The sequence below is a fragment of the Phialemonium atrogriseum genome (assembly GCF_030411735.1).
Source record: "Phialemonium atrogriseum strain 8032-3 unplaced genomic scaffold QBC33scaffold_8, whole genome shotgun sequence".
NCBI classification, from domain to species: domain Eukaryota; kingdom Fungi; phylum Ascomycota; class Sordariomycetes; order Cephalothecales; family Cephalothecaceae; genus Phialemonium; species Phialemonium atrogriseum.
The window spans coordinates 626095-639424 of record NW_026848145.1 but is presented as its reverse complement, the minus strand read 5'-3'; the positions used below and the strand labels follow the sequence as shown (position 1 = coordinate 639424).

The window sequence follows — 13330 nt, the reverse complement described above, 5'->3', positions numbered from 1 at the left end:
ATCCATCTTAAACCCGTGTTGGATATAGTTGGTTTCTATACTACAGCTTCAATGAGTCCAAAATCTCGTTTGATTCAATTTTTTCCGCTGTAAACATATCGGATCATCGATTTGCTTCGAAACACAAAACCCGGAGGTGCCTCCAGTTAAGTCCAGTCCAGTACCCTGTTTTAGTGGGCTGATTAATGATAAGCTCCACTATCGGATTTCGCTGATCCTCCTGGAGATATCGGATTGCGTCGCTACTCGCTAGTCCTCCACCAGGCTCTTCATCGCTTACCATATAAATACCAACACCGCCCGCCTGTGTTACGTTGCTACCGCTCCCTTGGTGTTTTACGATGAGCACAGGGAAGACCTAGCATAACCGCAACCGGAGCTGGTAGCTATGATTCTGCAGGGTGTAGCAAGCCGGGGGTGGCGGCATGCGACCCCCTGGGCAGCAGCTGCCACTAGATTATCTCGATCCGTTGCATTACGACCTGCACCATGTAGGCCAACCTTCGCCTCGCGCCCGGCAGCGAGAGCGATTTCGAAGCTCCTCCCCGCCCGCCGTCTCCTAACGACTACCTCCGCCCCCCGCATCCAGTCTCCCGGCGGACCTTTCCGACCGGTCATTCCCCCGTCCCCGGCATCTCTCGGCGCACCGCGGGCCGCCCGCACCTACACCCGCACGCGCAAGTGGTTGCGCCGGCTGCTCGTCCTGTCGGCCGTGCTGGGCGGCATCTACGCCGTCGACCGGCGCGTGTACGCGTCGGGCATCGCGCGGTCGCTGCGCACGTTCGGGTTCGGCCTCCTCGCGGCGCTGGACTACAAGATCAACTTCCGCCCGGAGCCGCTGCCGCTGATCGGCTCCGCCGGCGGCGTCTCGGACCTGCACCGCCGCAACGCCGAGCGCCTGTTCGACCTGCTGCGGAGCAACGGCGGGCTCTACCTCAAGATCGGCCAGGCCATCGCCATGCAGACGGCGGTGCTGCCGCCCGAGTTCGCGCGCATGTTTGCCCGCATGTTCGACGACGCGCCCCAGGACTCGTGGGAGGAGGTCGAGAAGGTGATCCGCGAGGACTTTGGCGGCAGGGGCGTCGAGGAGGTCTTTGGCGTCAGCTTCGCGGGGAGGGAGGGGCTGGGCGTCATGGAACGGACGGCGAGGGCGAGCGCCAGCGTTGCCCAGGTGCACTGGGCGAAGTTGGCGGACGGGAGGGAGGTTGCCATCAAGATACAGAAGCCGGAGATTGCGAAGCAGATTGGCTGGGACCTGTGGGCTTTCAAGTGAGTCGTGTGCTGTGTTCGTCCTCTCCGATTCGCCGTTGAAATTGTTTCTAACCCGATACTTCCCTCCCTAGAGTCGTAACTAAGGCCTACACCGCGCTGTTCGACCTGCCGCTTTACAGCTTGATACCCTTCATCACGGAGCGTCTGATGCTCGAGACGGACTTCGAAAACGAGGCCAGAAACTCGGAGCTGATGCGCCAGCTGGTCAGCGAGGAGCCAAGCCTACGTGGGCGGGTCTATATCCCCTCGGTTTATCCCGAACTATCGTCTAAGAGGGTGCTTACGGCGGAGTGGATCGAGGGCGTGCGACTCTGGGACCGGGAAGCAATGACAGCACCGTGGCTAGGTGGATACGGAGCCGGTTCTCCAGGCATCCGCCAAACACCCCTCAGCTCACCGGATATGGACGCCCTGCGGAGAGAACTACGCGAGAATCCCAACACCGACAAGCTGAAGCCGGAACGTACTGAGTGGAGGGGATCGCGAGGGAAGGGAGGCTTGGGCGTGTCGACTAAAGATGTCATGACGACCATGGTCGACTTGTTCTCGGCTCAGATCTTCAAATGGGGTGTGGTGCACTGCGACCCGCACCCCGGCAACATCTTCATCCGCCGGCTGCCCAGCGGTCGCGCCGAGCTCGTTCTGATCGACCACGGCCTCTACGTGTACATGACGCCCAAGTTCCGGCACGAATATAGCGTATTCTGGAAGGCGCTGATGACCTTCGACAACAAGACCATCTCCAAGATAACCCAGGAATGGGGGATGAAGGCGGCAGACCTGTTCGCGTCGGCAACGTTGATGCGTCCTTACGAAGGTGGCCAGTTTAGCAAGGACATGCTGGCCGACTTGGACGGCATGACTCCGAGTGAACGCCACTACGAGATGCAGCAGCGCATGAAGCAGGGCATCCGCGACATGCTCAGCGACGAGGACAAGCTGCCCAAGGAGCTGATCTTCATCGGGCGCAACATGCGCATCGTCCAGGCTGACAACCAGTACATGGGCTCGCCGGTCAACCGGGTCAAGATGATGGGCGAGTGGGCCAGCCGAAGCCTCTTCCAGGATCCAAACCTCCCGTGGCCTGAGCGGGCGAGTAACGCGTGGCGGCACGTGCTGTTCAAGACGGTGATGGTGGCGTCTGATATCCTGTTCTACTTCTTCAAGGTCCGCCAGATCCTGGGCTTCGGCGGGGGTATGGAGGATGAGATGGAGGCCAGGATGAAGGATATGGCCAAGGAATTTGGGGTGGAGCTGCAGCACGAAGTCTTCGAGGGCTGAATCACATCTCTGTAAAAAACTAAGCTGGGCGGTCTAGGGTCATAGAGCTTATCTTGGTCATGTATGTACAATATCATGGTTTGCACAGGTCCATAGGATAGAGGGATGGATGCCATAGAGAGGTAGACGGGGAGTTTGGCCAGTGGGTTTGGCCTGTCGATGAGGGTTGGGATACTCCATACTCGCTCTACACTGTATGTGTACTTCATAATCCCCCTTGAAATACCTACCTCAGATAATCAAGTCTTAAAGTTCTGAATATGTGAAGGAGGCAAGAGACGGGTCTGCCATTAATGGGCTGAAACGGACCAAGCTGGTAATTACGGGGGTTTTCATCAAAGCTTCTTTGTACTGGACCCTTCTCTGTTTCTATCCACGCGACTTACCGTTCTTCGAGACGCTCCTTTCCGAGATTGGGCTGGGCGGTTTCTCTAAATTCCAACGGATCCCTACGGGGTAGGGTAGGGAGCGCCCGGCCCATACGCGTACACCTAGAGAAGGGTAGGCGCCTGGACCTGTGACACGTTCCCAACTTCCCACAGCGGAAGAGAGAAGAGGTGGACCATATGCAGCCCTGGGTCGTGCCATTTTGAGCTGCTAGGAGCCGTTCGGGGAAACATGAAAGATGAATCGGAAGAATTCTCTGGACCAGATGGATCGGAGGATGTCATCTGTGGATTACGAAGCTTGACTGAGCGCGGCTCCTGGTTGGCTGGCGGTTTCTGCAACGCTAATTTGATTCAGGGGCTCTGGAGACGAGAAGCTGACCGAACCAGAGCGAGGGGAAGTCGTAATGTGGAACCGCGCGCCCACTCATCACGGAAGGGGCCACCTGGGGAAAATGGTGAGTACTGCCTACCTATCCGTCTTTGCTGCTGTCTACTATGTACGCCGCTAACGGCGTTACGGGGAATCCCACACGTACCTGCCTGGATAAATCTCTATGTACCTCTGCGTAAATTACTCCTTTTTGAATGCAGCTCATTTTAACAGCTAGCGTGGTACGAGGTGTTAGATTTCACGTGGCACCCAGCAACAACAGGCAAGCTCCAAACTTCCATGTGTGTGAGACAGGCCGAGCCGTGTGGCTTCCATTCCGTGACTCTGATTCTTGATCTTCGCTATGGTACTGCGCATGACGATAATAGACTGATAACCTTGGTAACTTCCTGACTCTTGATCCCCGTCCCCAGCTGTGAAGTACCCTTTGCAGGTAGGTACACTGGAACTAGCTGTATGTAGGTAGAGGAATAAGTACTCCATAATCCATTATGCTTGCCAAATAGCGTTAGTAGCGTCGCGCTCAGGGTCCCGCGGTCTGCACCGGGTTTTTCTGCTCCTCATTGTAATCTACGACCCCTGGATCCCTTCTCGAAGACTTTGTCAGATCTACCTATCCTTGGGGAGTTGGGAAGGACATCGCCGATTAATAACTCTCATTACCTCACCGAAGCTGCATCCTCCCGGTGGTGCTGCTGCGTGTCCCCTTCGTTGGCGACAGCTGCTTGCTCAGGCCCTTTCTCATATCGATTTACCCTCCCACTTCTCTCATTACCCTCACTGTGGACTCTGGGATGCCCTGCTGTCCGATCTAGTTCGTTTGGATTCCGCATCGACACTCCCATTTCGATTCTACTTTCGCTTCACGAGACTGCCTCCTGATTCCAGCCTTCGAACTATCCGCATATTCCTCGAGATAATCTTCAAAGGTACGCGCTTTTCCATCCTGGTTCTATTCCCCTGAGTCCGCGATCCCATGGATCTTTTTGGATGCGGGAGCTAGCCGCCTCGGATAAACTGGCATTTTCCTTGCAGCTTGTCGCCAGGACGAGAGTTGGAAAGAGGAGCCTTTCCGACGGTATTCACCCAGCCATATTGGTTTATTTGGCCATTGGCCTGCATCACATCGGGGATCTGAATAGCATTTGACACTCTGGGCGATCACAGGCTAACAGCGCATGTTGCAGAACACGAGCTGAAGTCTCCTGCTCTTTGACCACCTTCAAACCACCTACATTCTACGCCTACCTCTACTACTCACCTTTCTCACCTTTACCCGGTGTTCCAACCCTTTTTCTCCTCGACAAAGACCGCCTGACGTCAACATCTGAAGAAGGCGCCAATCGCGTTCTCCCTCGCTCGGTACATCCAATAAGGGGCGCGACGAGCAACCGGAAAGAAGGAAAGGTGCTTACCCAATATTCACGACTGGAGCAGCCCGTTTCTCGACCCGCTCTCACTCTGACACAAACCTTGACCCCCATCTGCGCAGCGAGCCCGCCGGTTTTGGAAGCTTAAAACATCCAGACATTCATGACCAGTAGCTGTCGAGTTTACCTTAGGTCCTTGCTTGAGAAATGAGCCTTCCCCCTCGCCGCTCTAGTCTCGGCATGCTGCTCCGACGGAGTAAAAGTGGCGACTTGAGGAAGCAGCAGGCCTTGAGGGAGCAGGAGCTCCAGCGCCAACGCGATGCTTCCGTATCCAAGTCGCCCCCGCGTCTTCCCCAGCTCTATAATGGCGCACCCCCCACCCAGCTTTTCACCGGCGAAGATCGTTCCGACTCCCTGAACATCATCGCTGGTGGACAAGCCGATTACCACGCCTCATCCACTCCGCGCCCATCAATGGAACCTGCATACTCGATCGTCAGTGTGCCTCCTCCTCTCCCGACCGGTGCTTGGGTTGACCCCTACGCTCGCACGGAGAGTATGACCCATCGCGGCCGATACAGCTATGCGAGCAGCGCAATCAGCACCATAAACAGCCCTAGGAGGGTCCGGAGAAGGAAAGACCCCACGCCGTTCAAGTAAGTTCCTATCAGGCCTGGTTCCCAGTCAGCCCCATGCTGACTATTTCCAGCATCCTCATCATTGGCACCCGTAACGCCGGGAAGACCTCATTTCTCGAGTTCCTAAAGATGTCTCTCGCGTTGCCCGCGAAGAAACGATCCAAGATGACCGTCGACCACGATGATTTTGTTCCCAAAGCCCCGCCTTCGGGCAACTTCATTCCGCACTACCTCGAAACCGAGATTGACGGTGAGCGTATTGGCTTGACGCTGTGGGATTCCGAGGGCCTGGAGAAGAATGTCGTGGATTTGCAGCTCCGGGAGATGTCGTCGTTCTTGGAAAGCAAATTTGAAGAGACATTCGCAGAGGAGATGAAGGTCGTACGGTCGCCTGGCGTACAAGACACCCACATTCATGCCGCCTTCCTAGTCCTCGATCCGGCCCGTCTGGACAGGAATATTGCGGCGAGCAAGGCGGCTACGGCCAACGGCCAGCAGAACGGGGGCCACCATTTTCCCGCTCGCGTTCTCGGGGGTCTAGACGAAGATCTCGACTTACAAGTCCTGCGGACACTCCAGGCCAAGACCACTGTCATCCCTGTGATCTCCAAGGCTGACACCATCACAACCAAGCACATGAATGTGCTGAAGAAGACAGTCTGGGAGAGTCTGAAGAAGGCGAATCTTGACCCGTTGGAGGCTCTCGGATTGGACGACGAGGACCATGGCACCCCGGATTCTAGTAGGATCGAGGAGGAAGAAGAGGAATTAGAGGACGTCGACTCGGGACACAGCGACGGCGATGGTCCCGCGGACGACGAGCTTCCAATCCAAGGACGCTATTCGTCCATGACCCCGAAGTCGAAGCGGCAGTCAACTGGCTCTGTTCAGCGCAACAAGATCTCTGATGACAAACCGAAGGAGGACGAGATTCCCTACGTCCCGATGTCAATCATCAGCCCAGACATCTACGAGCCCGGTGTTGTTGGCCGTCAATTCCCCTGGGGCTTCGCTGATCCATACGACCAGAATCACTGCGACTTTCTTCGTCTCAAGGACGCCGTTTTCAGCGAATGGCGTGGCGAGCTTCGTGAGGCCAGCCGGGAGCAATGGTACGAGGGCTGGAGAACAAGTCGGCTGAAGCAGCGTGACGACTTCAAGGTTCGACGATAAGCACCGCGGAAACTCCCGAATAGTATTTGCACAAGGCTCAGCCCTCCGTTCAGCAATCGACCAGATGGCGTTTTGCTCCTTTTTCCTTTTTCCATTTGCAACTCCCTGGCTAGCCAGGCGCGAGTTGACTCGCGAGACTCCGCATCCTGTTTCGACTCGCAAAACTCGCGATCCACCTCGAATGATCGCGTCCTTTTCTTTTGTTTTGTCGTGTTATCATCAACAAGTCCAGCTAGCAGCATACCCGATTCACCCAATTTTCTTACTCTTCTCTTTATCGACTTCTGCGACCTCGTCTTTTACGGTCCTCCAGGTGTACAATGTCAAAGTTTTATTAGGGGTCTTGGCGATGGATCCCCGCAACTCAGGTCGGACATGGCAGCGCAGCCACGAACTTTGCGATCGACCTATGGTTATACCCCGATAGCAAGAGCGCAGCTTTCTCTTCCCATGTACCATTTTATCATAGGGTTGCCTAGGCATGTTGGCCTTGGCCCCTCCTCTTTTTAGACCAAAAGTGGGATGAGATAAAAAGTTGACTTGTATCAGGGTTCGTCGTGCTGCGGACTTGACTCTACCACCTCACTTGTCCACTTTTATGATATCCCGTCTGAGCCGAGAGCTGGAGAGTCTTGGGCACCGGTTTCCTTTTTCCTTGAGTTCCTTGTAGGATTCCCCAGAAACAGATGGACGAGATTCCCTCCAATATAAAATGTTCTTAGCACGTTAGGGGTGTGGACCATCTTGCTCAGGCTGATAACGGACACGGGTGTTGACAGTGGAGACGGGGTTCGGTGACAGTGTGTGCGGCAGACTGTATACGGATGCGATGCCGTCCATCATCATAGGGTAGTAGTGTCAAAATGTCACAAGGTTTTTTCTTTTAAAATTCCATTTCCCTAACCTTCATCCACGAAGCTGCTCAGCATCAGAATAGGGGCATCTATGGCCAAAACTCCCCGAGCATCTTATCGACCGTTTCCCAACTCTGTTGAGTCTATCGAGGGCACCATGAATGCCTTGGGTCCTTCCAAGGGAGGCTTGTTGTGAGGATGTTGATCACTGCCGAGTTTGGAGTGGTATGGAGTGGGTTCTCCCTTCCCAATCCAACTCTGTCTGGGTGCTGTCTCTGCAGTTGGAATTTTGATGTAGCCGACAATTTCCGACAAATCGTCAACCAAAATGGCTGGACCAGTCTGTTTCTTCTTTTCTAAGCATGTACATGGTATCTAGTATATATGTCGGTTGGGCTGAGTTTACATGTGGCAATACATAAACCATCCGGCTATATAGTTGTTGCTCGCGTCCCATGCAGTCCACATCCAGGTTCGTCCTAGAATAGGTGGCTTCCCAACACATGTTGTGGCAGATGCTGGATTCGCCTAGCCCTTGTAAGGCTTGGGCCCGACCATGAGCTCTGGCTTGACCAGAGCATCGAACTCCTCGCTGGTCAGCGCCTCGAGCTCCAAGGCGCTCTGCTTGAGAGTCAGGCCCTTCTTGTGAGCATTCTTGGCGACCTTGCTCGCCATATCGTAGCCGATCTTGGGGTTAAGGCAGGTAACAAGCATGAGCCTGCAAGATTGTAAGCCAAACCAGTCATGTCCTGGAGACAAGGGGGTGGGGGGGGTAAGGGGTAGAAGCAGGTAAGACTTACGACTCCTTCATGATGCTAGCGATCTTCTCCTCATTTGCCTGCAGACCCTTTACAAGGTTCTGCTCAAAGCTCCGCATGCCGTCCGAAAGTAGGCGGATACTATGCAGCAGATTGCGGATTATCAGGGGTTTGTAGACGTTCAACTCGAACTGGCCGTTCATGCCACCGATCGTGCACGCGACGTGGTTGCCCATGACCTGGGCGCACACCATGGTCAGCGCCTCGCATTGCGTCGGGTTGACCTTGCCTGGCATGATGGAGCTGCCCGGCTCATTCTCGGGCAGGTTAAGCTCTCCAAGCCCGCATCTCGGCCCACTGCCAAGGTACCGGATGTCCTGCGCAATCTTGGTGAGAGATGTGGCAAGCGTGTTCAGGGTGCCTGACGCCTGGACAACAGCGTCGTGTGCAGCAAGGGCCTCGAATTTGTTCGGCGCCGTCTTAAACTCGGTGCCGGTCATCTTGGTCACCTCCTCCGCAATAGCCTCGGCAAAGCCCTCGAATGAATTGATGCCTGTGCCGACAGCTGTGCCGCCCTGGGCCAGGAGGCGCAGGTCGGGCACCGAGCCCTCAACACGCTTGATGCCAAACTCTAGCTGGGCGACGTAGCCGCTGAACTCTTGCGCCAGTGTAAGGGGTGTAGCATCCTGGAGGTGTGTCCGGCCGATCTTGATAATCTTCTTGGCCTCAAAGTCGTCAACCTTGGTCTGTAGGGCGTCGCGCAGGCTGTGCAAGGCAGGAAGAAGCTCGTTCTCGATCTCAAGAACAGCAGCAATGTGCATAACAGTCGGGAAGGTGTCGTTGGAAGAGGCGGACCGGTTGACGTGGTCGTTCGGGTGGACAGGCTTCTTGCTGCCCATAGTGCCGCCAAGAATCTCAATCGCACGATTGCTGATGACCTCGTTGGCGTTCATGTTGGACTGAGTGCCAGACCCAGTCTGCCAGACGACCAGAGGGAAGTGGTCGATCAGCTTGAGGTCAGCGACCTCCTTTGCGGCCTGCTGGATGGCCTGGCCGATTTTAGCATCTAGCCCATAGCGCATGTTGACCGTTGCCGCAGCGCCCTTCAAAATTCCAAATGCCTTGACAATCGGCGGAGGCATGCGGTCCTGGGGCTGGTTGATGCGGAAGTTGGACAGCGAGCGCTCCGTCTGGGCGCCCCAGTACTTGTCGCCGGGGACCTGGATCTCGCCGAACGCATCGCTCTCGGTTCTCGTGTTGGCGGCCATTCTTGTTGTTGTCAGGTGGAAGAATCTCAGATGTTGGGTGGAGGTCTGAGGTTTGGAATTGAGCGGAGTCAGCATTGCCCGAGTCCTACAAGAACTCAAGCATGTGCTGAGTGCCCTTGTGCTCGGCTTCGGCCCAACCAGGCAGCTTAAGGCGGGCCTAGAGGCCGGAGATCGCACCGATCGAAACATGATTTGGAAAAAGCAGGTCTAAAACGTTTGTTCCTGGTCACCTGGCAGGCCAATTGGGACGAGGCAAATAAGCTTCCCGAGTTTAACTACTGCAAAGATGCTTCAAGCGAGCGAGATTCCTGTCTTTTGTCTTTGCGATGGAGAGCCACGGCGAAGATGGGAGAGCATCCGTATTCCCCCGGCGAGAAAAAGTTTCCGGTTGCCGGGGAACCTCCTCTCAACGGGCCAACGGCAGATGCTGTGCTATGGTGCAAAAGTACCTATTACCCTGCCGGGTCCTGGAAAGGGGCCTTGCTGCGCGTCTGTGCATCACAGGTAGTGGCAGGCCGGCAAGATTTCTAGCAGGTGGTCGTAAAATTTCCCGGCCCGTCACCACCTGCGGCGCACAGACCCCAGGCGTGGGTAGCAAACTAGGCGCGCGCAGCAGAAAATGCGCTAAGCAAGGTGGTGAGAGGAGAGAAATACATGGACCTACAGTGAAACTTACCCCACCACTGTAAGTACCTAGGTAGCCAAGCTAGCACATATTCAAGGTTTTCTAAGGTGAGTGGAAAGGAAAAAAAGTGCGATAACAGCCATGAGTCACACCGTATGTAAAGGAGTGGAAGCTTAGTTTGCGCTCCTTCTCGGTCGAAGGCAGTTGGAAAATACGTACCTCTGAGGGTAGATGTTGGGTTCCAAACCAAATGCACTAAGCGAGCCCAAACCATCGCCACCCTGTGGGCAGCAGGGAGACAGAAAACATGTGCCATTGAGGGGCGCATTCTGGCCGTACAATAAAACACCCAGAGAAGTTCTAGCAGTACCCAAATAAAGATCTGGTCCTCGAGAAGGTAAATGGCAAGCTCGCGATGTACAAGATACCTAGCTCGGCCTTCAAGTTCGCAGGTCCAACCTTGCACTTACCAGGGTCCAACCTCCTTCCCTGGCGGCAAAAAGTGAATGCGACCAACAGGGAAAGAGTGAATTAGGTAGGTATGTACGGATACGTACCTTGGTAGTCATGCCGCGAGGGGCTTTAACCCCGCCAGCCTCAAATCTTTTTTTTCACTCTGCCCCACCAAACAAATCGCCCCTCCCCCCCCAGCCACGAGTACAAAACTCGAAACTGCCCCTCACCTCTTCTTCCTTCTTCCTTTCAAAAGGTGTCTCCATACCTAGATTCTTAAGCAGTCTTGTCTGGTAAACAAGTAAGTCTCCGGCACGAAAACTTCATCAAATCCTTCGTCAGACATCTAACAAGTATCTCAAGACCTTTATCCCCTTCACCAAACCACCACCGTTATTGAAATCCTCGCAATACCGTCAACATGGGGTAAGCAGCCATCCACAAGAGGCGGCGACGCGTTCGATCGCAGCGCTCTCCCTCATCGTCTTCATTATTTCTGACATATTTGCTAACATCTCAATAGAAAGGACGAGCGCCCTCACATTAACCTCGTCGTCATCGGGTTTGTCCTCCCATCACACTGACTACGAAAGGTTTTGCAGACAAACTAACATGGGCGTCCAGCCACGTCGACTCTGGCAAGTCCACGACGGTAAGCATCATCCCAAATCCCTCGGTGCCGCCCGATTCCACCTTCGGTCGGCATCGGGCAATATCAGAGAGACGAGCCAAGCTGACAACCACGATAGACCGGCCATTTGATCTACCAGTGCGGTGGTATCGACAAGCGTACCATTGAGAAGTTCGAGAAGGTCAGTCATTCCGATCGATTTACTCTACACATCTACTCTACACCTCCATATATGTCCTTTGTTTTCCTCCCATCCACATTTGCTCGATTTCGAATACTCTGAATTGTGTGCGGGGCGATCAGCAGTGGGAGTCCAACGACCCCGCAGTCGCCTCGCCACAAAGTCACAAAAAGCCCGAAAATTTTTACCCATCATTGGGTCATTCTGAGCACGGACCATTCTATAAAAAAAATCCATGCCCAACGTCTTGTTGCCGCCTGTTACCTAGCAACCACTGACTCCGATGACAGGAAGCCGCTGAGCTTGGCAAGGGCTCCTTCAAGTATGCCTGGGTTTTGGACAAACTGAAGGCCGAGCGTGAGCGTGGTATCACCATTGATATCGCCCTCTGGAAGTTCGAGACTCCCAAGTACCATGTCACCGTCATCGGTATGTCCCTCAAGACCTTCCTCACAAGCCCATCGGTCATACTAACAGACATCTCCTCCCAGATGCCCCGGGTCATCGTGACTTCATCAAGAACATGATTACTGGTACTTCCCAGGCCGATTGCGCTATCCTCATCATTGCCGCCGGTACTGGTGAGTTCGAGGCTGGTATCTCCAAGGATGGCCAGACTCGTGAGCACGCTCTGCTTGCCTACACCCTCGGTGTTAAGCAGCTTATCGTCGCCATCAACAAGATGGACACTGCCAAGTGGGCTGAGGAGCGGTACAACGAAATCATCAAGGAGACCTCCAACTTCATCAAGAAGGTTGGTTACAACCCTAAGCAGGTTCCGTTCGTTCCCATCTCGGGCTTCAACGGCGACAACATGCTTGCTGCCTCCACCAACTGCCCGTGGTACAAGGGCTGGAAGAAGGAGATCAAGGGTGGCAACGAGGTCACCGGCAAGACCCTTCTCGAGGCCATCGATGCCATCGAGCCCCCCAAGCGTCCCACCGACAAGCCCCTTCGTCTTCCCCTTCAGGATGTCTACAAGATTGGCGGTATTGGAACAGTGCCCGTCGGCCGTATCGAGACTGGTATCATCAAGCCCGGCATGGTCGTCACTTTCGCCCCCTCCAACGTCACCACTGAAGTCAAGTCTGTGGAGATGCACCACGAGCAGCTCGCTGAGGGTCTCCCCGGTGACAACGTCGGCTTCAACGTGAAGAACGTCTCTGTCAAGGAAATCCGCCGTGGCAACGTTGCTGGTGACTCCAAGAACGATCCTCCCATGGGCGCTGCTTCCTTCACCGCCCAGGTCATCGTCCTCAACCACCCCGGCCAGGTCGGTGCCGGCTACGCCCCCGTCCTCGACTGCCACACTGCCCACATCGCTTGCAAGTTCTCCGAGATCCTCGAGAAGATCGACCGCCGTACTGGTAAGTCGGTTGAGAACAACCCCAAGTTCATCAAGTCCGGCGACGCTGCCATCGTCAAGATGGTTCCGTCCAAGCCCATGTGCGTCGAGGCCTTCACCGACTACCCTCCTCTCGGTCGTTTCGCCGTCCGTGACATGCGTCAGACCGTCGCTGTCGGTGTCATCAAGGCCGTCGAGAAGGCCGTTGCCGGTTCCGGCAAGGTCACCAAGTCCGCTGCCAAGGCCGCCAAGAAATAAATCCTCTAGGCGCGATACTCCCCTCCGCGACGGGCTCCAGTCAACTCTCCAGCCCGTCGAGGATCACCTGTCGCAGGGTTTGCGAGCACGCACCACGAATCTCCTTTGCACGAGCACTCGGCAATTTTGTTTTGCGGCACATTTTTGAGAGGGAAGGGTCTGGGCTTTCTGCGAATCAAAACTTCTCACATGTGCTTTAGTACAAAATAGAGTTCTCTTAGAAGTGATCACCGAAACAGGGTTCCCTTTCCTCCCAGTCGTGATACGTATTTATGATCCTTTATGTGTGAGAAAGTGAATTGCATGATGGCAATGTTTAGATATCGTTTCCCAGCTTACCCCTTACTTTACTTCACGTCGCCCTTGCAGACCACCCAATCTCTATCGAACTCTCTATTTTGTTACATGCCCAATCTTATCACTATAATACGGTAGTTGTAGCG

The 13330-nt window shown here is 54.8% G+C and overlaps 4 protein-coding genes across 4 annotated transcripts; 3 read left to right on the top strand and 1 right to left on the bottom strand.

Moving 5' to 3' along the window:
- The first annotated feature begins 1246 nt into the window (after nt 1-1246).
- QBC33DRAFT_534027 (uncharacterized protein) lies at nt 1247-2836 on the top strand. Its single transcript, XM_060427508.1, has one exon. It carries the CDS (start codon nt 1420-1422, stop codon nt 2551-2553), a length of 1134 nt encoding a protein of 377 aa, XP_060285094.1. The 5' UTR covers nt 1247-1419; the 3' UTR covers nt 2554-2836.
- A 2107-nt stretch (nt 2837-4943) lies between these two features.
- Nucleotides 4944-6514, top strand: QBC33DRAFT_448284 (uncharacterized protein; the record flags this gene model as incomplete). Its single annotated transcript, XM_060424462.1, has 2 exons — nt 4944-5359; nt 5413-6514. 2 exons carry the CDS (start codon nt 4944-4946, stop codon nt 6512-6514), a joined length of 1518 nt encoding a protein of 505 aa, XP_060285093.1.
- Nucleotides 6515-7896: 1382 nt separating this feature from the next.
- QBC33DRAFT_448459 (L-Aspartase-like protein) lies at nt 7897-9583 on the bottom strand (the record flags this gene model as incomplete). Its single annotated transcript, XM_060424469.1, has 2 exons — nt 7897-8086; nt 8169-9583. The coding sequence occupies 2 exons, from the start codon at nt 9581-9583 to the stop codon at nt 7897-7899; spliced, it is 1605 nt and encodes a 534-aa protein (XP_060285092.1).
- Nucleotides 9584-10893: 1310 nt separating this feature from the next.
- QBC33DRAFT_513796 (translation elongation factor EF-1 alpha) lies at nt 10894-12887 on the top strand (the record flags this gene model as incomplete). Its single annotated transcript, XM_060426006.1, has 6 exons — nt 10894-10898; nt 10996-11034; nt 11097-11124; nt 11222-11284; nt 11575-11713; nt 11776-12887. 6 exons carry the CDS (start codon nt 10894-10896, stop codon nt 12885-12887), a joined length of 1386 nt encoding a protein of 461 aa, XP_060285091.1.
- Between the last annotated feature and the right edge of the window lie 443 nt (nt 12888-13330).